The following is a 23,017-nucleotide window of genomic DNA, read 5'->3' as shown; positions in this document are numbered from 1 at the left end:
TGGACACACTTCCAGCCTATTCCCAGGCTCAATTACACCGGGCAGGGCGTGTGTGTGTGTGTGGGGGGGGGGCTGCTCACACCTGCCCTCCTAGCCACACAGGAGTTCTGAGGACCAAGGTTCAAAGTCAGCCCGGGGAAGGAAAGTTCGTGAGACTTTTATCTCCAATTCACCACCAAAAAGCCAGAGAGGGAGCTGTGCCTCGAGTGTAGAGCACCAGCCTTGAGTGAAATAAAGCTAAGGGACAGAGTCCAGGCCCTGAGTTCAAACCCCCATGCCTGTCCCCAAAGTTCCAATGCTCCTAGAGGCCCTGGCTCTGCGGGTCCGGGTCCCGGGCCTGCAGTTCCTCCCCGCGGCGCTAGGTGTCGCCGCGCCGCGCCCCGCAGGCGCCACGGGCCGGGGGCGGAGCCCGCCCCGCAAACTTCCCGGGATTTTAAGAGCAAGCCAACAGCTGCCCGCTGCGCACCGGCAGGAGGACCTCGGTAGGGAGGACGGGATTGCACAGATGCAGCTGCTCTTTTGGATAGGTGTTGGGATGTCAGAAGAGCAAGCCGGGGGGGGGGGGCGCGGCGGGGTGGGGGGGAGGCGGGGGGGGGGAGGCGGAGGGGGAGGGGGAGGGGGTTGCATGGCGACCTTCTCCATCCTGGCAATGGTCCAGCGGTGACATGGGACATCAGGTGACAAGAGCTGAGGCGCGGAGCCTGCCCGGGTGTAGACGCACCCGCTCCTCTGAGCCGGGTTCTCTTTCCCTGGTGCCAGTGGTGTTTGGGGGTGCATTTGGTGCTGGGTCTCCGGGTACTGCACGTGGGAACATGACCCGTGGCCTGCATCCCACAGAATGCTGTTTACCTCCCCGCCAGCGGACAATCAAACACGATTCGTGATCATAAACTCCATCGCAGGCCTGGGAAGGTGGCTCAGGGGTAGAGTGCTTGCCTAGCGCGCTCCAAGCCCTGGGTTCGATTCCTCAGTACTGCACACACAGAAAAAACTGGAAGTGGCGCTGTGGCTCAAGTGGTAGAGTGCTAGCCTTGAGCAAAAGAAGCTCAGGAACAGCGCCCAGGCCCTGAGTTCAAGCCCCAGGACTGGGGGCTGGGAGTGGGGAGGGGGGGAGGGAACTCAATGCCTATCCCATAAAATGAAGAAAGTCGAGAAAAGGGAGAATGAGGAAAGAGGTGACATTTGGTGCACTGCATTCAGAAACCGCTTTGTTGAATCCCAGCTAGTTGGGAGGCAGAAATAAGGAGGATCAAAGTTAGAGGCCTGCTCCAGCATAAAAAAACGTTAGCAAGTTCTCAACCCTGGTTCCTTGGCGCAAAACCAGCTACGCCGACGGCCTGATTCTGGCGGACAAGGAAGGAGGAAGAGTATCTGAAAAACTATCTATAGCAAAAAAAGGAGGGAGGGGAGAAAGCATGTGTGTGGAGGCATGGTTTGAGTGGTAGAGCCCCTGCCCAGCAAGCACGAAAGCCCTGAGTTCAGATCCCAGGAACGCACACACACATTGTGTATAGATACATATTCAAATAGACCAGGTTTGCGCGTCCACACACAGCTACATACGCGTAGCTCGCGTGGCAAAGGCAGTGTGTACAACCATCACTAAACGCTGCGCACGAATGGACAGGCCACCTTTAAAAACATGACCACCAGAGTGTCTGGTGGACGTGTCCACGCGCACCTGCCCACTGCGTGCCGCTCGGGACACCCGACCGATCTGGTCCCCCAGGACCAGAACAGAGGGGACCCCCACGCCCCCCCCATCCTGGATAGGACCCCGGCCCTACCGGCCCTCCCCCCCAACCAGGGTCCTGGTGTCTCTTGGGGCACGAGCGGTGACGTGGATCGCTTCTATTTCACAGCTAGGGAAACTGAGGCAGGGCCTCCGGGTGGGGGGGGCGTCCAGGCGTGCACACCCCCCCACGCAGCGGCCTCGCCCCGCGGCCTCCTCCCCGCCCTCGCGCCGCCCGCCCCGCCGCGGGCTCAGGATTGAGGAAGTGCGTCTGGGCCGGGCCCGGGCGCGCGGCCCGAAACTCGGGGGGCCGAGGGCAGAGGAAGGGAGGGAGGAAGGGACGGCCAGGCCCCGGCCCGCGCCCGGATCCCCGCACCCCGCACCCCATCGCAGGTGAGTGAGTGCCGGCCCGGGGGTCCGCGCCCCGCGCCCCGCGCCCGCGTGCTCGCCCCGGGTGGACTTTGCCCGGAGGCCGCGGGCCCCACAGCTCGAGGGGGGGCGCGGAGGGGAGCCCTGCGTCGCCCTCCCAGCTGCACCCCGCGGCGCCGGGACCTCCGCCGCCGGGTTGGGAGTGTGGAGTGTGGATGTGGGGAGGGGGAGTGGTACCCCCAAACCAACCCCTGCGCAGCACCCAGCCGGGGGGGGGGGGGGGAGCAGGAGCCAAAGCAGAACGCGCCGCCCTTGGATCCCCGCGTGCGTCTCCAAGCCCGGGACGGCCTGGGGTGCCGGGTCCCCATCTGCATCTCTGGGTGCCACCTCTGCGCCCGCTGGGGCACGCCGCCGCCTTCCCTGGCACGGGATCCTAAGGCTGGAAAGGTCGGTGGGAAGACGCGGACGGGGAATTGGGGGCCCCCAGAGCCGGCGCCAGCCGCCCGGTGTAATTCGAAGCCAGGAAGTGTCTTTCTTTCCCATACACACATCTCCCGGCAAGGGCTGGCGAGGGGCAGATCCCAGGTGGGTAGCTGCGTTCTGGGCAAACGTCTCGCCAAATAGGCTATGCCGGGGTGGGGGCGGGTGGGGGGGGGCCCTGTGGCTCGTGCACAAATGCATTTGTTTGCTGGCTTGTTTTGATTTTTTTATTTTTTGGCAGTATTGAGGATTTGAACTCAAGACCCCCAACTTGCTAGGCAGGCAGGTGCTCTATCTATCAGCCAGCCCCCAGCCCGGTTTACCTCTTTGGATAAGGTCTCACACTTTTGCTTGGATAGCCATGGACTGCCATCTTCTCAGTACCTTCTTCCCTACCCTCCACACACACACACACACACACACACACACACACACACACACACACACACACACACACACACAGAAAGAAGTGACAGAGTATTCAGGAATTAAAGGGACTGTAGTATGCATGGTTTTGGAAAATCGGAACATTAAATTCCTTGTGTGATTTAATTTTCACTATCTTTACTCCTGCTCCAGAAAGAAAAAGAAAAAGAATACTATCAAATAACATACCAATAATAGATGATATTGATATCAATATAGATATAGATAGATATTGATATATCTTGTGCTGGTACTGGGGCTTGAACTCAGGGCCTGGGCTCTGCCCCTTAATTTTTTCACTCAAGGCTGGTGCTCTGCTACTTGAACCACACCTTTACTTCCAGCCTTTTAGTGGTTAACCAGAGTTAAGAGTCTTACAGACTTTCTTGCTGAGGTTGGCCTCCAACCATGATCCTCAGTCCTCAGCCTTCTGAATAGCTAAGGTAACAGGAGTGAGCAGGTTTGTTTTCATGGATGAATGGAGCCTCTCCCTTCTCCCCACGGAACTCAATTGTTCTTCCTTGTGTTTGGTAAGAAATGCCAGGGAACACTCTTCTTAATTCAGACCACCGACCGACCCATTGGCCTGGCCTCCCTAGGTCTTTTCCTGGGACTGTCCTGGGCCTCTCTGTTTATGTCCACCCTCGCCCACTATCCCTGACTGCATTTCCCCACAGCCTCCACTGGAGCCCTTGGGTGCACAGGCTGGATCTCTCTTGCTGGAAAAGTCACAGTGATGTTTATTTAGTTACTTCCTGACTCAATTGGGACTTGAACTCAGGGCCTCACACTTCTCTTGCTTGGCTTTGTCATTCAAAACTGGTGCTGTACCACTTGAGCCACATTGCCACTTCTGGTTTGATGGTTTAATTAGAGATAAGAGTTTCATGAACTTGTCTGTTCCGGGCTGGCTTGGAACCATGATTCTCCTATCTCAGCCTCCTGAGTAGCTAGGATTACAGGAATGAGCCATCAGCCACTGGCGTTGAGCAATTACTTTCACTGTCAGCCCTCTCTTCCAGATTCATAAAATCTTGAACCTCATGCTTTACCAAAAGGGCTTTAAGCAGCATTTATAGAATGAAATGCCAGGTTCCCCATGAGCTTTTCCAATAAGCCTTGGGAGTTTATCCGCGGATACGAAGAGCTGGCAAAGTGAAATTTATACTTTAAAATGAGTAAAATAAACATGACTGGAAGAAAAATTTTGAAAAACACATCTGTTGCAACTCTTTTTTGGACTGTAGAAGGAAAATATGTCATTTAACCAGGATTCTGTTGAACTGTTATCTTAAAAAGAAGCAGAAGGAAGCCTGGTATGTATTTGGGAGCAAAAAAAAAAAAAATGAAGAAAAACTTGAATTACCTCATCAGAAAGCCTCAGCTTACAGTGTAGTCAAATGTGGATGAAGGCGTGATCTGCACCTTGGACAAAACCGTCCAGTAGTGGAATGATTTATGAGCAGAAACTGAAAGGGGAACATGGCGTGTGGGGTGAGAAGTAGCCTGAAATATCTGTAAGACTTTGTTTCTATCACTTAAAAACCATTGTAGGACAAGACACTTCTGGGTTTCTTTTTTGGGGGGGGGGGTTGGTTGTTCCTAGTTTGTTTCTGTGCCAGTCCTGGGGCTTGAACTCAAGGCCTGGACACTATGTCTGAGTTGCTTTTGCTCAAGACTAGTGCTCTACCACTGGCTTTTTTTTTTTTTTTTTTTTTTTAATAATAATTAACTGGAGATAAGAGTTTCTCCGACTTTCCTGCCTGGCCTGGCTTTGAACTTCGATCTTCAGATCTCCACGCCTCCTGAATAGCTAGGATTACAGGAGCAAACTCTTGGTGCCCAAGCTGACACTTGTGTTTTGAGAGGGAATTCTGGGGATGGGAATCTTTGAGACTCAGGGTGGTATGTTTGCTGAGATGTTAGGTATTTAGGAGCAGAGGCCGCAGAACGTGGTAGTTTCTGGGGGTTTATATCAGACTCAGAACCTTTCTTTTAGACCAGATTCTGTCTGAGGAGTTCTCCCTTCTTGCCATTCTTCGGTTGATTTTCCAAATTAGGTTTCTATAATCCATAAGTGTTTTGATCACCTCCTGAGTCTTGTCCACTTTCTTCCCCAGACTGTTTGGGCTTCTCTGCCCCAACCATGTGTTTCGCTGGGGCAGTGCCACTTTGGTTTAGCAAGAAGTGGTTCATAAAGAACAAGATGGGCTGTGTGCCGACTGCATGCCGGCCAAGATGTGAACCCAGTATTGATGTTGGATGGAGGAGCGCCTGATAGGTTTGGCCAGACAGATAGACTGTTAAGAAGTATGGGAAAGGAACTGGGTGTCAGTAGCTCATACCTGGAATCCTAGCTACTGAGGAGGCTGAGATCTGAAGATCAGTGTTCAAAACCAGCCTGCGTAGAAAAGTTTGGGAAACTCCGTTTTATTTTTTTTTGTCAGTCCTGACGCTTGAAATCAAGGCCTGGGCATCATCCTTGAGTTCTTTTGCTCAAGGCTAGTGCTTTGCCACTTTTAGCTATAGCTCTACTTCTGGTGTTTTGGTGATTAATGGTAGATAAGAGTCTCATGGGGACTTTCCTGCTCGGGCTGGCTTTGAACCTCAGTCCTCAGATCCCCGCCCCCCTCCTGAGTAGCTAGGATTTCAGGTGTGAGCCACCAGTGCCCAGTTCATGAGATGTTTATCTCCTGTTAGCCAGCAACAACCTGGAAGTGGAGGTATGGCTCAAGGGGTAGAACACGAGCCTTGAGTGAAAAGACACAGGCAAGAGTGTGAGTCCCCTGAGTTTAAGCGCCAATACGTGTGTGTGCGTGCACACACACACACACACACTCACACTCACAGAGGAGAATAACACTGAACTGGTATGACCAGTACATGTTTGCAGGGGGCTGCATGTAAGGACTTGTGTTAATGAGATATCTGATGTGCTAATGTCCTTTTGCCTCCAGAAAAACACACCATGATTGTGTGTTCACACCCATAATCCACCTGTGCTGGCAGCTGGTGTGGCAGCAGCAGGACCTGCCTTTGGAGATCGCCGGCCTGGAGGGCCCATGGCTGGCATGTGGAGACCACCCAGCATGTACTGGTGTGTGGGGCCGGCGGGAGCAGCTGTGGGGCCAGAAGTCGACATGGAGACCGACAATGGTAAGAACGGGGCTGGGAGGGAACCACCACTGTCCGGCAGGGAGTTCAGGCTAAGCCGGAACAGGGCGTTGTCAATTACAGGAAATAAAATGACAGTTATCTAGTGCTTTTTCATTATAAAATATATCTGGGCAGGGGTGTCTCATTTAAATTAATAATAAATAAATAAACAAATGAGGGGCTGTGTACAAAATGTATTGTGGACACAAAGACCTATTGGGCTTATTGTTATTATTGTTATTGTTATTGCTGTTGTTGTTATCATCACTTTTTAAGTGGTACGGGAATTTGAACTCAGGGCCTTGCTCTTACTGGGCTGGTGTGCTACTACTGAGCCATGCTTCCAGCCCTGATTTTCACTGGCTAATTTCAGAATAGGATCGCTCTCCTTCTTTGAGCTGAAATCATATCTACTGACAGGTGTCCCATTGTTGCTGGGATTTACAGGCATGCACCGCCTTATCCAGTTCCTCCCTGGAGACAATCTCTCAGACTTGTATGTCACTCCTTTAGTCTTAGCCACTCACAGAGCTCTGATGACAGATGGACAGATGTGCCCCCACCAGACTCCCAGTATACCTGCTAGAATGGCTTAGGAAAAACCCCAAAGTGAAATACAATGTGATTTTTTTGACTTGTGGATTTGGTGGCGATGCGATTTTGTATCTTTTTAGCTGTGTGTTAGGCAATGTTTTTGCACCAATGCACTTCTGCTTGGCTTGTATGTTTTTTTTACCTTGTGCATATTTAAAATGGTTCACCCTTTCTCTTTTCTTCTTTATTGACAATATTGGGCTTTGGATTCGGGCCCTCGTGTTTCGTGAGGTAGGTGCTGCACCACTTGAGTCATGCCTCCCGGCTCCATGGGTTTGCCATTTCACATGTTGTAAGTGCAGGCGAGCCTGGTGCAGCCGTGGTGTCCTGCCAGGAGCTTGTGGCCTGTGTCCCAGGAGAGCGGGTCACATCTTCACCTCACGAGCGAGCGGTGAACTCCTCCATGGTCCGGAGGAATTCGGAGGCATTTCCGATGGATTCCCAGGCTAGAGGGGCTCAGGGGGCACAGAGGACACAGGGGGCTCCGGGGCACAGGAGGGCAGGCGGGACTTTCTGGCCCTGCTGCTGCACAAGCCCCTCCCACAAACATGTCATTAGACATTCCTCTGGGTGTGTGACACCCGCCCGAGTGGCCAAACCTGCCCTGCCAGCTGCGGGAGGCACCCAGGAGTCAAGAAGTAGGGAAACTTCTAGATAACTCAGGCCAGACTCTCCTGGATTGCAGAAGGTGGGGTGCTTGGGGGCTCCCCTGCCCCTTATACCTGAAAGACCAAGACCGAGCCTCTAAGAGGACCGACCACCGCCAGACTCAGCATGGACCAAGGATGGAGAAGGAACTTTCCGGGAGGTCTTCACATTCCAGGTTGTTCCATTAGCTACATCTAATCGTGTCTTTTTTCGTTGAAAAAAAATAATTTTTTTTAGGTCTATATGAATATCAGAGCCAAGTGGGCTGCTCAAGCTGGGGCTCTTTGGTCTTCTAGAAATAAAAAGTAGGAAATAGAATTAGGAAGTGCCTCCTCCCCCCCCCCACTCCACCCCCACCCCCCTACCCCCCCGCCCTTGGGTGGCAGCTTGTCTTCTGGCTGGGCCACTGTTGAATATTCTAGAAGGATCCAATCTGTACCCATTAGCCTGGGCTGTGGAGGTGGGGGGTGGGGAACACCATGGTCAGTGAGGGACTGGCATCCAATCTGGCACAGGGAAGGTACACAGTGCCAGTAAGGAATCGCCCACTGACCAGGCCAGAGGAGGGAGCAGGGCTGGGTGGTAGCCATGGTGGCAGGAGCAATGGCTCAGGGAATCCATCGCTCAGGGGGCAACGAAAGCTATGCTTCGAACTTAGGAAGCAGAGCCCTGAGACACAATAACCTTAATCTCAGTCAAATTTTTCCAGAATAGAATTGGTTACTCTCAGCAGCAGGGAGGGAAGCTCCCTGCCTGCCCCTGATGCCAGCTTCAGTGAGGAACTGTGCACTGTGGGCATCTGTCCTGCTCATGTGGCTTCAAGAAACATCCCTTTCTTGTGGCCTGGAGCTCCGCCCCTTCCTGGAGCCCCTCCTCCTTCTGGGAGCTCCACCCCTTTCTTGGTGCTTGAGCTCCACCCCTTTCTTCAACCTCATAAGCTGTGTCTGTTAAAAATGCACAGCTAAGGTTACCCTTAATAGTGCAAGACTGAATTTTGCCTCTGACGTCATGAACAAGACAAGGAAGTCACCTTGACTTTCCATTTAGCATTGCACTGGGGGTTCTAGCCCAGTCAAGGAAATATAATCCAGCCAGGCACAGTGGCTCCTGCCTCAAATTCCAGCTGAGATCAGAAAGAGCGTGTGGCTCAATCAGCACCTGGCAAACTCACCAGTGACTTACTGAGAGCATCCACAGACTCTCCCCGGGTGTCCCAACTTGGCCCCTTCAGGGCTTGAAGCAACAGAAATCTTTGGGAAGGGGATTGCTTTCCCCTTCTTCCAAAAGGGACAAAGCGGCTGCCTTTTCCCTGATTGCTAAGGTTGTTGATCGCTTTGCTTTGCAGCTTGCTGAGCTGTTGCTTTGCGCCCAGATTTGCAAAACTTGATTCAGGGACGCGTTGATGTTTAGTGGGAATTTGGCACCAGGGCCCCAGGGGTTGGAATGTGAAGGAGCTCTCATCCGGGCATTTCAATCCGTTTCCTTCCAGACTTACCATCAGTGGAAAACAATGTTTCCATCCTTCTCTTTCTGCTAAACAAACAACAACAACAAAAAAACCTTTTGTATCATTGTTATCAGCAAAGTGATTTCCACAAACTTGGATAAATAAGCAGGCTTTAGGAAGTTGCCAAGATAAAGCTATCAGAAAATTTTCTAAATTGGACCTTAAACAATGTCTCTTTTCTCTTGGTCTTTTTTTTTTATTTTTTAACCAGAAATAAGCACAGTTCCTCTCTGGTGAGGAATGCTTCTAGTACAAGTGGAGAACAGAGGAGGGAGGGGAGGGGAGGGGGGAGGGCAGAGAGCTTGGAGAGCAGAGCCCAGGCGTACTTAAGATGCTTGTGGTCACAGAGCAATGGTGGAGGACTTTGCTTTAATATTCAGAATAACACTCACGTGGAGACAGATGGACAACACACACAGAGCCCGGCACAGAAAGACTCAGAGACCCCGAGGGAGAAAGAGAAAGTCTCAGAGAGGGGGGAGGGAAGAAGAAAATGAGGGAGGGAGGGAGAAAGGGAGAGAGGGAGGGAGATAATGACAAAAAGGAAGAGAGAATAAGGAAGGGAGGGAGGAATAGCAAATAAGGGAAGGAGGAAGAGAGAGAATGAAGAAGGGAGAGAGAGAACAAAGGAGGAAGGAAGGAAGGAAGGAAGGAAGGAAGGAAGGAAGGAAGGAAGGAAGGAAGGAAGGAAGGGAAGGAGGGAGGGAGGGAGGAGAGGGAAAGGAGGGAAGGAGAGGTAGGGATTGAGAATAATGGAAGAGAGGGAGAGAATGAAGAAGGGAGGGAAGGGGGGAAGAGAAGTTCTTGCAACTGCATCCAGGGTTTGTTCTAAGCAGCAGCTCTGTGTGTGTGTGTGTGTGTGTGTGTGTGTGTGTGTGTGTGTGTGTGTGTGTGTGTGTAACCACTGGGCTTTTTCATGAAAGGAAACAGCTCTGGCCAGTGGCTCTACCAGCCCCCGGGACCAGGAGCAGCTGTGTCCACACACCACACACTGCACATCCCAGGACTTCTGTCTTCATGGGCTGCTGGGGTTTAACCTCCCAGGGCGCCGCTGCCCTTACCCTGGGATTTGTCTCCGTCCACTCTGAGATCTGTCCATGGGAGTCGCAGCAGGCTGGCAGCAAGCAGACCCTGGCTTCTCTACTTCTGCGGGTTGTGTGTCGTGGCCTTGTTTGGGCTTGGACGCCACCATGCTGGAGTCCGTTTCTCTTGTGTCTGTTGTTCGAACTTGAGGCTGCGAAGCTTGCCTGCAGACCTGTGGAGGAGAAGGGAGAACAAATGAGCACACGGTTTTCAGGGCGTGTCTCTGTACGCACACACACACACACACACACACACTCACAGCCAGTGTGGACACACACCTATCCCTTCTAGGGCCACGTGGAACACAATCACCCAAGGCAATCAAGAAATGTAGTAGAGCTAAAAAGCAAATAAGTGCATGGTATCTGCTGTCCATCACGGGTCGTAGCTTGTGTGTGGGTCTTTCCTAAGAGAAAAAACACAGGTAGACCAGCAGAATCTTTCCCTAAGTTCTCATACAGGATTTTCTTGTCACTTCCTGAAAATAATCATGTCAGTTCCACAATGGTGAACTGGCCATAGAATGTGCCCGCTTCTGGCAGGGTGCCGTGGCTCATGTCTGTAATCTTAGCTACTTGGGAAGCAGAGATCATGGCATCCCGGAGGTAGGGGAAAGTTCAGGAGACTCTGTCTGTGATGCATACCTGTAATCCCAGCCACAGGGGAAGCATGAATAGAAGGACCACAGCCCAGCAGTCCAGGCCATCCCAAGCATAAAATGAGACCCTACCTTGAAAATAGCCAACACAAAGCCAAGTGGTGGTGGCTAACACCTGGAATCCTAACTACTCAGGAGGTTGAGATCTGAGGATCGTGGTTCGAAGCCAGCCTGGGCAAGGAAAGTACATGAGACTCTTTTCTCCACTAAATTACAAAAAAAAAAAAAATCCGGAAGTGAAGCTGTGGCTCAAGTGGTAGAGCACTAGCCTTGAGCACAAGAGTTCAGGGACGTGCCCAGGACCTGCATGGAGGGAGGTGGGGGAGAGACTGGTAGACTTAAGCAGTAGAGCTCCTGCCTAGTGGGCACAAAGTCCTGAGTTCAGATCCTAGTACTGCAAAAAAAAAAGAAGAGGAAGAAGAAAGAAGAAGAAGGAAGAAGAAGAAGAAGAAGAAGAAGAAGAAGAAGAAGAAGAAGAAGAAGAAGAAGAAGAAGAAGAAGAAGAAGAAGAAGAAAGAAGAAGGAAGAAGAAGAAGACGAAGAAGAGGAAGAGGAGGAGGAGGAGGAGCCAATTTCAGTGTATGTTATAAGCATTTCAATATTTGACTTATCCAATATTGGATATAGGGATATCTCAGATGTTAGAATTCACTGCAATTGTGTATGTGTGTGTGTGTGTGTGTGTGTGTGTGTGCGCGTGCGCCAGTCCTGGGGCTTGAACTTAGGGCCTGGGGGCACTATCCCTAAGCTGTTTTTGCTCAAGGATAGCACACTACCACATCTCCACTTGCAGCTTTTTGTTTGGTTTTGTTTTTTGGGTTTTTTTTTTTGTTTTTGTTTTTCTGCTTATGTGGTGCTGAGGAATTGAACCCAGGGCCTCATGCATGCAAGGCAAGTACTCTACCACTGAGCCACCTTCCCAGCCCTCCACTTGCAGCTTTTTGTGATCAATTGGAGATAAGAGTCTCCCAGACTTTCCTGCCCAGGCTGGCTTTGAACTTCGATCCTCAGATCTCAGGATTACAGGTGTAAGCCACCAGCGCCTATTACAAAGGAAAATAGAACCTTTACACCCTGGGATTGCTGGGTGTGTGTGGGGTGTGTGTGTGGGGGGGGGGGTTGACCACAGTTTATTCAGAAAGATCTGCAGAGCTTGATGAAGCCACCGCGAGGCTGTGCGGGGAGCATTGTTGCTTTCGAGCTGGGCTGGTCCTCGCTCTGAGGCCTTTGCTGATGGAGTGGCCAGCAGGAGGCTGAGCCCTCACCATCTGTCTGGGGGAAATTGCTGCCCACGGGGGGAGGGTGTTGGCTCCCTCTCTCTCCTCCCCTCCACAGTCTGCATCCTCTTGCATTTCCTCCTGTAGGAATAAAAGGTTGTATTTCACCATCGTGCAATCTAGAGCTCAAAGCTGCTGCTTAGGCTAAAAATTCCTTGGAGTGGCATGTTGGGGAGAAGGCTCCTCCCCAGAGCCACGCAGGGGAGCTGCTGAAGTGGAAGGGGGTGAGCCTCACCTCGAGGCGGGCCTGCCCTCCCCCTCCTGGGGAGCCCTGGCCATTTGCACACTCGCAGGAGGAAGGCACAGGAAGTCGATTACGCAAATATGATCAGGTCAGTACCGTGGCCAAGTTTGCGGGTGGCCGTTCTGCCAGGCGTTATGGGCTTAGGGGGTTTTTATGATGATTATTTTCACTGTAATCTCTTGTTAGGGGTAAATGCAATGTCACAGGGAGCCAATGCCATGACAGTGTCTTTTCGAAGAGACACAGATGGCTCTCAAATTGGGTGGAGAGGAAGGGAGGCCTCGCATTTTCAATTAAGTAGCAGTGTCTACCTCCATCGTGTGTTGTTGTAAGAGAAGAGAAATACCACACACACACACACACACACAGAGCCAGGACTAGAAACTATAGGATTAAGACCACAATTCTGTCTCTTCTCCATTGCCCGGGATTTATTGAATGAAACAGCAGATAGAGAATTTATTTGACTTGTTGTGTCAGGAGAAAGATGCCAGCACAAGTACTGTGCATTATAGAAGGAAAGGTAGGAAAGGTACTGGAGACAGAACATGGCCAGGGACCGACAGAAAAAGGAGGAGATGGCTTTGGGGAGATGCCGCAACCGGGAGGTGAATTATTGGGGTGTGTGGCAAGGTTTCTAGAGTCGGGGTTATTCTGGAAGATGGGTGGGATTTTGTTTACTGACGGCTCTCAGATACCAGGTGATAAGAATCACTTCTGCTTGCTTCTCTATAGGTCAGGACAGTTAGCTATTCTAAACCATGACTCTGGAACACGGCATTTCCAGGTTGAGTTATTGACAGCTGAGGTTGTGTCTCTGAGAAATGGCTGAGCCCGTGTCACTAGAAGTATTTAGAAATAGAATATTAAATTCCAAGTGGTTGCCAAGCACAAGACGATGTCTGCTTCTGTAGGTTTTCAAAACCAAGTGCTTCTTCGTCTAATGGATTTCCGCCTAGCACCGCCCGCATTGAACCCCAGGGCGCAGCCGTTCCCGGCAGCCGGGGACGCGTGGATGGCGAGTTTTAGCTCAGAACTTCTAGCAAATGTGGCCTGTGGCCTGTGACCCGCTGGTCTGTGGCTCAGGGTCACCCTGGAGTGTGGTGGGCTCTGGATCCCCCACTTCTCTCCTCCTTTTTACACACACCGTACCCCCACCCCAGCCAGCCCCTGCATTTGTCTTCTTCCTCTCTGAAGTTCATTCTCACAGCCACCTGGCTCTCCATTAAAATCAAACAAGCAACACGAGCCAAACCTAAAAATAAAAAAGGGAAAAAGGAGGACAAGGAAGGGAGGGAGGGAGGAAAGGAAGGAGAGAGGGAAGAAAGGAAGGAGGGAGGGAAGAAAGGAGCTCTCATCTTCCTGTGTTAAATACTGGGTTAGGCATGTATTCAGAACAAGTTTCATCCTGTTTGTAGCACTATGCGTGTGTGTGCACACACGTGTGTGTGTGTTGGAAATTTTCACTGCTCTGTGGGAAAATAATGATAGAAATTATAATATAGAGAGCAAAGGATTATTTGAAAACTTTGAAACGGAACTATTCCAAGCTGCTGCTATGATGTTCATACTAGTTCCTGCTACTTGTTTAGGGCATTGGTGTTGAATTAAAATAGAGTCTGTTTGGAAGGCCCCTGTGTTTACTATAAGTTTTACGTCTTCAGGAGGAATTTATGTAAGGAGTATGGTGTTTTACTGAATAAAATAATATTTTGGAACTGGGTCCTGGTGGCTCACACTTTGCAGTCCTAGCTACTCAGGAGAGCTGAGGATCATGGTTCAAAACCAGCCTGGGCAGGGAAGTCTGTGAGACTCTTATCTCCAATGAACCACCAAAAAGCTGGAAGTGGCGCTATGACTCAAGTGATAGAGTGTTAGCCTTGAATGAAAAAGCTCGGGGACATTGCCCAGGCCCTGAGTTCAAGCCCCAGGACCAGCACAAAAATTAAATCATGCTGTGTACAGCGAGACATGCATGTGATTCAAATCCCACCTTCCCAATGTGCAGGCTCTTGGCTTAAGGGTTTAACTATTTGTATTTTGCATTTGTAACACAAACCAAAGAGGTTGCTTACACCAGGTGACTGCTGATACACACAGACACCTGCATATTTGCCTGTTACCAGGCAAGGAGGGTCTTCACTTAATCCAGGAGGACGTACTCTGATTTAATGAAGTGAGCCCTTCTGATGGAGGTTACCACCCCTCCCTCCCTCCCTACCTCCTCTCTCCCTCCCTCCCTTTCTCCCCATGGCCTGCTCTCAGATGTCTGAGGGTCCCTGGCTATAAATAATTAATAACAACCATCAGAGTGTGCTGAGAATCAAGGCTGTTTATCTGTGTGTGTCACTTCTTGCATAGGAAGCTTTGCTCTGACTTGTCTTCCCCCAAAATGCCCAGCCAAGCCGGGCACCAGAGCGGCTCCCTCCTGTAATCCTAGCTGTTCAGAAGGCTGAGAGCTAAAGAGCCAAGGTTTGAAGTTGGCCCAGGCAGACAAATCTGTGAGACTCTTAACTCCAATGAGCCAGCAGAATGCTAGAGGTGGAGGGGCAGTTTGAGAGTAGAATGCCAACCTTGAGTGCAAAAAGCCCAGGGACAGCACCAAGGCCCTGAGTTCAAGTCCTAGTATGAGTACACACACATGTGCACACACACACACACACACACACACACATGCAAATACACAATCCCTGCCATGGTATTTCAGTAATGAAGCCAGATCGCCCAGTTTCATGAACATTTAGAGCAGTTGCCTAAAAATGGGACAGCTCAAGCCGGGTGCTGGTGGCTCACGCCTGTCATCCTAGCTACTCAGGCGGCTGAGATCTGAGGATCACAGTTCAAAGTCAGTCCAGGCAGGAAAGTCTATGAGACTCTTATCTCCAATGAACCACCAAAACTTCTAAAAGTAAGGCTGTGGCTCAGGTGGTAGATCACCAGCCTTGAGCCAAAACCAAAAACCAAAACCAAAAACCTCAGGCACAGTGTCCAGGCCTTGAGTTAAAGCCCATGCATGACCAACCAAAAATAAGAGGTGGGAGACAGATCATGGCTTAGATTGGAGAGAGAGAGAGAGAGAGAAATGAATGTTCACATACATGTCAATCCTAGGGCTTGAACTCAGGGCCTGGGTCCTATCCCTCAGCTTTTGTGCTCAAGGCTGATGTTCTACCACTTGAGCCACACCTCCACTTTACATTTTGCTAGCTAATTGGAGGTAAGTGTCTCATATACTTTCCTGCTATGGGCTGGCTTCCAACTGTGTTCCACAGATCTCAGCCTACTGAGTAGCTGGGATTTCAAGTGTGAGCCACTGGCACCTGGCTTCATAAACAGGGAACTTAAGCTGGTTGAGGCCCCCAGACCTCTGATTCAGGACCCCTGGTGGAGGGCAGGTCTGGTCGAGACCTGTCAGTTTAGAACCCAGCCCAGTGCTGTGTCCCACGGGCTCAGCGCGTGCTCCAGGCATTTCTCTGTCCACGCTCAGCCTTCTACAAGGCTGGCCTCACCCCACCCACAGCTGAGCTGGAGCTGGAGCATCTGGAACCTTCCTTCATGTAGTTCAGGCTTCCTACCAGCGTGCAGCCACCGCCAGCCACAGCACAGACAAGCAGAATGGCAGGGCCTGGAGCACTAGGGACGGGCTGGGCAGTCAATGCCTGCAGTCCACACTTCCAGGAGATCTTAGCGGGGGTGAATATGTGCAAGAGCAGGCCCATGACCCTGGTGGAGGCTGTTCTAGGCGAGGAGGGTGGTTCCACATCCTCAGGATTGCTTTCTCTGGGGTGGGAGGCCCGGGGGGGGGGGGGGACACAAGAGGGAGGGGATTCCACCGCTCTCCAGGCCACGCCCATCTCCCCTGCCACCAGGTCAGCCGCCCAGCCCCTCCACCAGGCCGCAGCCCTCCTGGGCTGGAGCTCAGTTACCCCCCAACTCCCCCCCCCCCTCCAGGGCTAAGGAGCAGTGTGTGTGCTTCCTCCCCTGCAGGTGCCAGGGACATGGGCAGCAAACTGTCGGTGCCAGCTGGGGACCCCCCCACGTGCTCCCCCAGAACCGAGGACATCCACACAGCCTACAAGCAGCGAGACCTGGGCCGAGCCCGCCACCTGCTCAGACAGGCCTGCGGGGCGGAGGAGGGCGGCGCGTGCCCGCCGCAGAAGGTCAGTCGGGCTGTGGGCTGAGGTGACTGTCACAGCATCGTGCGCAGGCCGGGGCGGGGGGGGGGGCTCTCAGGTTGCTCCCCCATCAGCAGAATTGATGGGGGGAAGGAGGAGGGAGGGATTGATTGTGTTCTAGAAATAGCTCGCTTGTCACAAAACTTGAGGGTGTCACTCGTTTCCAGATGACTTCTCGGTGGAAGATCAAGGCAAGAGCAAGTCCTGGTCAGGGTCACAGCACAATGCTGTCTGTGATGGATGGAAGCCACTGTGTTCGCCAATAGGCTTGTTTGTTGGTTGGTTTGTCTGGGGCATGCATGGCAAAACTAGCACAGGTTCAGAACCAATTGGGAAGATCTGTAAAAGACGTTGATTTTGTTTGTTTAATTTATTTATTCTTATCGGACGTGGGTCTTGAACTCAGGCCCTGGATACTGTCCCTGAGCTCTTTTGCTCGCTCAAGGCTAGTGCTCTACCTCTGTGAGCCACAGCCCCATTTCAGGTTTGCTGGTGGTTCCTTGGAGTCTTGTGGACTTTCCTGCCCAGGCTGGCACTGAGCTGTGATCCTCCGATCTCAGCCTCCTAAGTAGCTAGGGTTACAGGCATGAGCTACTGGTGCCCAGCTTGGTGAAACATTTTAAATGCACTTACCGGGCAGCTCCACCCTGCTCTGTCCCGTCCAGGGCCAGCTTCTGAGCATCGCAGCAGCCCACGGGGATGTGGAGATGGTGCGGTATCTGCTCTCCGAGAAGCACGTGGAGATGCCCACAGAGCCCACGGATGATAACCCCGCCGTGGTGGCCACCCATTTTGGACACACCGAAGTGGTACAGGAATTGCTTGAGTCCTTCACAGGTAAATCACAGCACATGAGCAAATACCTTGCTACCACCCCAGGGCTGAAAAACAAGACATTCAACGCGCTTCTGGGGAATGGGGGAGGTTCTGGGCAGCAATCGGGGCAGATTTAGGACCTTTACAAAAGAGACTGGGGCCAGGCACAGTGACACATCCCTGTAATCCCAGCTACTCAGGAAACAGAGATCAGGAAACAGGTCTCAGTTAACGTTACCCCAGGCAAAATAGTCACAAGAAGCCATCTCAATCTGATAAAAGCTGGATGCAGTGGCACACGCTTATCAATATGTGGGAAGCATTTAAATCTAAATGTGAGAGACCGTGTTCAAAAACACTGAAGCAGAAGCAAGCATAAATTTGAGACACTATTCCAAAAATACTAAAGGAAAAAAAGTGTTGGGGTCATGGCTCAAGTAGTAGAGAATCTGCAATCACAAGGCACCAAGTTCAAATCCTGGTATGACCGAAGAAAATAGTAAGTTAGTATCATTCTTTGTGATTTCACTAAGTGAAATAAAAAAAATAAGTAGCTAGAGGAGGGAGCAGCTGTTTTTGGCTGTACCTCAGAAGCATGAGCCATGTTAACCTACACAGAGCAGACACGTTGCAAGAGCCTTATTCTGATTTTTGGGGTGGGATGGTGGTGGTGGGGTCTGTTGCGAGGCTTGAATTCAGGCCCTGAGTCCTATCCTTGAACTCAAATCTAGCACTCTACCACTTGAGCCGCCACTCCATTTCTGGCTTTTTGGTGGTTCATTGGAGATAAGAGTCTCACAGACTTTCCTACCTGGGTGGGCTTTGAATTGTGATCCTCAGATCTCAGCCTCCTGAGTAGCTAGAATTGCAGGCATGAGCCACCAGAGCCTGGCTTTCCATGCATGCTTTTTTTTTTTTGCCAGTCCTGGGGCTTGAACTCAGGGCCTGGGCACTGACCCCTGAGCTTTGTTTGCTCAATGGTAGCGCTCTACCACTTCCAGCCTTTTCTATGTATGTGGTACCGAGGAATCGAACTCAGGGCTTCATGCATGCTAGGCAAGCACTCTACCACTGAGCCACCTCCCCAGCCCCCATGCATACTTTTAAAAGTCTCTCAAGATCACACTGGGTGTAGGGTTCAAGTCAGAAGTCTTAAGTCCAGACAGCGTGGCCTCTCGGCAGGTTGGACTTGGATCTGGAAGGAGGCCACTGGGTTGTGTTGGTGGTTGGAGGATGATGAGGATGAGGGCAGCCAGTGGCCATCACAGTGGGCTGTCACCATCTTGTTCCCCCCCACACACACACACAGGTCCCTGCAGCCCCCAGCGCCTGCTCAACTGGATGCTCGCCCTGGCCTGTCAGCGGGGACACCTGGGCATCGTGAAGCTCCTGGTCCTGAGCCACGGGGCCGACCCCGAGAGCTACGCCGTCCGGAAGAACGAGTTTCCCGTCATCGTCCGCCTGCCCCTGTACGCAGCCATCAAAGCAGGTGAGTCTCCAGGGTCCAGGGTCCCGCCCTGCGCTGGCCGGGGGCTGTGGCTTCTCCCTAACCAACCTCACACCTCGGCGGCGGACAGACCCTGGACACGCTTTTTCAACAATTCCTGATCTTGGCCAGGCACCGGTGGCTCACGCCTGTCATCCTAGCTACTCAAAAGGCTGAGATCTGAGGATCACGGTTCAAAGCCAGCCTGGACAGCAAAGTCTGTGGGACTCTTATCTCCAGTGAACCACCAGAAAACCAGGAGTGGTGCTGTGGCTCAAGTGGTAGAGCACTCACCTTAAGCTGAGGAGCTCAGGGACAGCACCCAGGCCCTGAGTTCAAGGCCCCAAGACAAAGACAAAAACACGACAACACAAAAACTGATCATCTTCTCTTTTAACCCCTCGAGACTCCCTAGAAAGGAGTTTTGGTGACAGGGACCAGCGACGAATGAGGCTTCCCCAGGGCAGAGCCCTCTGGAAATTTCTAGCCACCTGGATCTTGGTACAGGAAATGAAGCTCAGGGACATCATCGAGCACAAGGACCTTTGCCCCTGTCCAAAGCATGGTGCCCTGGGCCAGAGCGGGGACACCCACATGCTGTTTTGTCTCCCTAGGGAACGAAGACATCGCCATTTTCCTGCTTCGCCACGGAGCCTTCTTCTGTTCCTACATCCTTCTAGACAGTCCAGACCCCAGCAAGCACCTCCTGAGGAAGTATTTCATTGAAGCCAGTGCCCTGCCCAGCTCCTGTCCTGAGAAAACAGTGAGTAACTCCCCCCCATCCCCGCAGCGCCCCTTCCCCCCCATGCAGAGCCAGGCTGGGCACTCTGCTCTCTCAAGGGTTCTGGTTTGGGGCCAGCCAGGGCAAAAAGTGAAGGAGAACCTCATCTCAACAAATAAACTGGATGTGGTGGTGCACACTTGTAATCCCAACTACTCAGGAAGCATGGGTAGGTAGATCATGGCTCAAAAGCTGGCTTCAGGCAATTAAAAAAAAAAAGAACCTGTCTACAAAAATAATAATAATTAAAGCAAAAAGGTCTGGGGATGAAGCTCAAGTGGTAGAGACACCAGCCTCACAACCACAAAGCCCTGAGTTCAAACCCCAGTGTCACCCAGAATTTTAATTAAATTAAATTAGAAACTTTACAGCTGCTCATTCTAACCATTGGAAATGCCAGGAAAATGTAGCAAAGATTATGAGTCTATCCTCTCCGCCTTGACTTAAATCTTTTTTTTTTTTTTTTCCAGTCCTAGGGCTTGAACTCAGGCTGCTGTCTCTGAGCTTCTTTTTCTTTAGTGCTCTACCACTTGAGCCACAGCGCCACTTCTGGTTTTTTCTGTTTATGTGGTAATGAGGGAATCGAACCCAGGGTGTCAGACATGCTAGGCTGCAGCACTCTCCCACTAAACCACCTTCCCCGTCCAACATAAATCAGTTTCTGACCTTCAAGGATCGCCTCTGCTGCAAAAGTGTATTTGTTTCCTACTTATGAACAAAGTAGCATTGAATTATTTCATTCTCTCCAGTTTGGCTCTTTTCTGTACACGGTGTTCTAGATCGGTGTGGGTGATGGCGGCATATTCTTGCAGTGTGTAATTGGCCATTTCTGGGTTTTGCCTCTTGTTAAATTACTTTTGCTTTTCTCCTGGAATCAAATGCCACCGCCCTTCCTTTCCCATGTGTGGCAAAGCCGCCTTGGTCTGACTCCCCTGTTTCACTGAGGCCCTGCGGTCTCAGAGTGTATTTTACGTTCCTCGCGTCTTTTCCAAAGCTAGGTATTTGGACATTTTCTCCGTTTTGCACAATGTACGTCGTCACGCTCCTCGTATTCCATTTTCCATTCCTGTTACTATATTCTACTTGTATTCTTGCATATATTCTGTGGTGGGATTTTTTTTTTAATCATCTTCTTCCTGAAGATCTGGTACCTCTCATGTACTTGATTTCTTTTCTCGTTGTTGTTGTTCGCTTGTTTGTTTGCCTTGAGGCTTGAACTCAGGGTTTGGGCACTGTCTGTGAGCTTTTTTGCTCAAGGCAAGCACTCTACCACTTGGAGCCACAGCACCATTTCCATGTGTGTGCCATTTGAATGGAAGCTATGTATAAGAAGTATATATGTGCATGTGTGTGTGCATGTATGTGTGCGTGTGTGCAAATTTCCCACTTCCCTTTCAAACTTGACGTTACTGGAGTGAGAAAGAGTTCTTATGCCTCCTTGGGTTATAGCCAGACCCTGTAGCAACTTCCCTTATTGATTGTGGGAGTTTTGGGTAGAGTCCTTGAGAACTTTAGGGTCGTGTGCACACCGCCAAGGTTCCTCTCTTCTCACCCGGTGTTTCCACGACTTACTCAGTGTCTTACTTCCTATCTGGGAATAATGGTCACATGCCAGCGGGTGCCTCTGTCTCCCCCTTGGCTTTGAAGCTCTTGGTGAGAGCAGCAGACAGCCACCTCCTTGGGTCAGGAGATGTTTGTCATGGTTGACAATCTCCACACCATCCCTGGCACCCACCTGTATGAGGGACAGTGGTGAATTTTGCCAGATCTCTTTTCCAGAGGTCGCATGTAGCTTTTCTACTCTATGATGTGGTGAGGGCTGTCAAACCAACCTTGAATTCTTGGGATATATACTATTTGTGTATGTCACATACTTGCTAGGCAGGTTCTGTACCGCTTGAGCTATTTCCCCAGCCCTAAATGATTCATTTATTTTTGTGTGTTTGTTTATATATTTTTGGCAGTCCTGGGGATTGAACTCAGCCTCATGCGTGGTCAGCTTGCTTGCTAGCAGCTGGTACTCTACTATATGAGACAATACCTCCAATTCTTTTTTTCCCCTTCTTTTTGCTTTAGTTCCTTTATAGACAGAGGCCCATACTTTTTACCCAGGACTGACATTCTACCTATTCTTCTCACATAGTTGGTATTATAGCCATACCCAACCATCTTCAGATGATTTGTTGAGATAGAGGTCTCACTAGCATTTTCCCCAGGCTGGCCTGGAACCACGATCCTCTGGATGGCTCCCTCCCAAGTAGCTAGGATTGTGAGGCTGTACCAATACCTGTACCCTCCCCACATAGAAGGCAACTGTATACCTGGCACACAGTAAGTGCTCAATACAAAGAATGGTATTATTGTTGGCTTTGTGTTGCAGAGGGGAAGTGTGATCTAACCCCCGCATTGGTGTAGTGCTTAGTGTTTTCTTCTGTTTGTTCACCACAGGGCTGTATTGTAAGGAATACAGTGTTTCGCTGGTGACACTATTTAGGAACAAAGACAATTGCATTGCAGTTGATATTCCAATACACAGAGAGATAATTGAAAGAATTACAGGAGGCCCGAGGCTGGTGGCTCATACCTCTAATCCTCACTTCTCAAGAGAGAAGGCTGAGATCTGGAGGGTGGAAGTTAGAAGCCAATCCAGGACCACCACCACCACCCCCCAAAAAAGAAAATAGTTCACAAGACTCCATCTCTTAATTAACCAGCCAAAAGCAAGGCTGGAGGTATGGCTCGAGTGGTAGAGCACCAGCCATGAGCAAGAAAGGGGAGCAAGTATGAGGCCCTGAGTTCAAATTCCAGAATAAATAAATAAAATAAACTACAGGAAGGTGTACATAATTTCTATGCAAATTTGATGCTTACATCATGGAATGCCCCAGGATTCCTGTAGAACAGAGCCCCATTTTCTGGCATATTGACATGCATAGGAGTTTAAACACGTCTCCATGCTCAGCTGCATGCTAAAATTATTAATTCCAGATCTAGGGGGTGGGGGCATCATCATGCCCTTGGTGAGGGCCGAGGACTTTGGTTTTCCCAGTGTAGGTAAAGGCAGACTGGGCTGGTATCTCTCGTCCGTGATTTGTCCTTGGCTCCCCTGGGTCAGGCCAGAAGAGGAAGTGAGATTCCAGTGCGGCCTGAGTCAGGAGGACCCCGGGCTTCCCCAGCGCAGGTTTTGGATTCTTACAATCCAACTGAGTCTCAGAGCCGAGTGCCTGGGAGCCATGGGGGAAGCTGCTCTGTGCAGCTGGACAGAGAGCTAAGACCTGGCCAGCCCAGAGGGGTCCAGAACCATGACCGAGGAGCCACAGGTAAGGTCCTCTGACTTTCCAGGCAGTCTGTGGGCCTGAGATGACATTTTTTTGTTCCAACTGTATGTATGTGTGTGTGTGTGTGTGTGTGTGTGTGTGTGTGTGTGTGTGTGTGTGTGTATGCGCGTGCGCACAAGCTCAGGGCCTCTTGCTCTCCCTTGGCTCCTTTGCTCACAGCTGAGCTCTACCACCTGAGCCCCACGTCCAATATGGCTTTTTGCTGGTTCATTGGAGATCAGAGTCTCAGATTTTCCTGTCCAGGCTG

General features: G+C 51.0%; 1 protein-coding gene across 1 annotated transcript in view; it reads left to right on the top strand.

The window, feature by feature from the left end:
• Positions 1-2,083: 2,083 nt before the first annotated feature.
• Lrrk1 (leucine rich repeat kinase 1) overlaps positions 2,084-23,017 on the top strand; it is a 67,976-nt gene continuing 47,042 nt past the window's right edge. Inside the window, exons 1-6 of the mRNA XM_042698503.1 lie at positions 2,084-2,125; positions 5,965-6,163; positions 16,162-16,334; positions 17,015-17,186; positions 18,475-18,654; positions 19,266-19,414. Coding sequence (XP_042554437.1) covers positions 6,070-6,163; positions 16,162-16,334; positions 17,015-17,186; positions 18,475-18,654; positions 19,266-19,414 — 768 coding nt within the window. The 5' untranslated portion in view covers positions 2,084-2,125; positions 5,965-6,069. The remainder of the gene's footprint in view (positions 2,126-5,964; positions 6,164-16,161; positions 16,335-17,014; positions 17,187-18,474; positions 18,655-19,265; positions 19,415-23,017) is intronic.

Source organism: Dipodomys spectabilis, unplaced genomic scaffold, assembly GCF_019054845.1.
Source record: "Dipodomys spectabilis isolate Male_0828 unplaced genomic scaffold, ASM1905484v1 ptg000233l, whole genome shotgun sequence".
NCBI classification, from domain to species: domain Eukaryota; kingdom Metazoa; phylum Chordata; class Mammalia; order Rodentia; family Heteromyidae; genus Dipodomys; species Dipodomys spectabilis.
The sequence above is the reverse complement of the archived record's forward strand: the minus strand, read 5'-3'. Positions and strand labels throughout refer to the sequence as shown.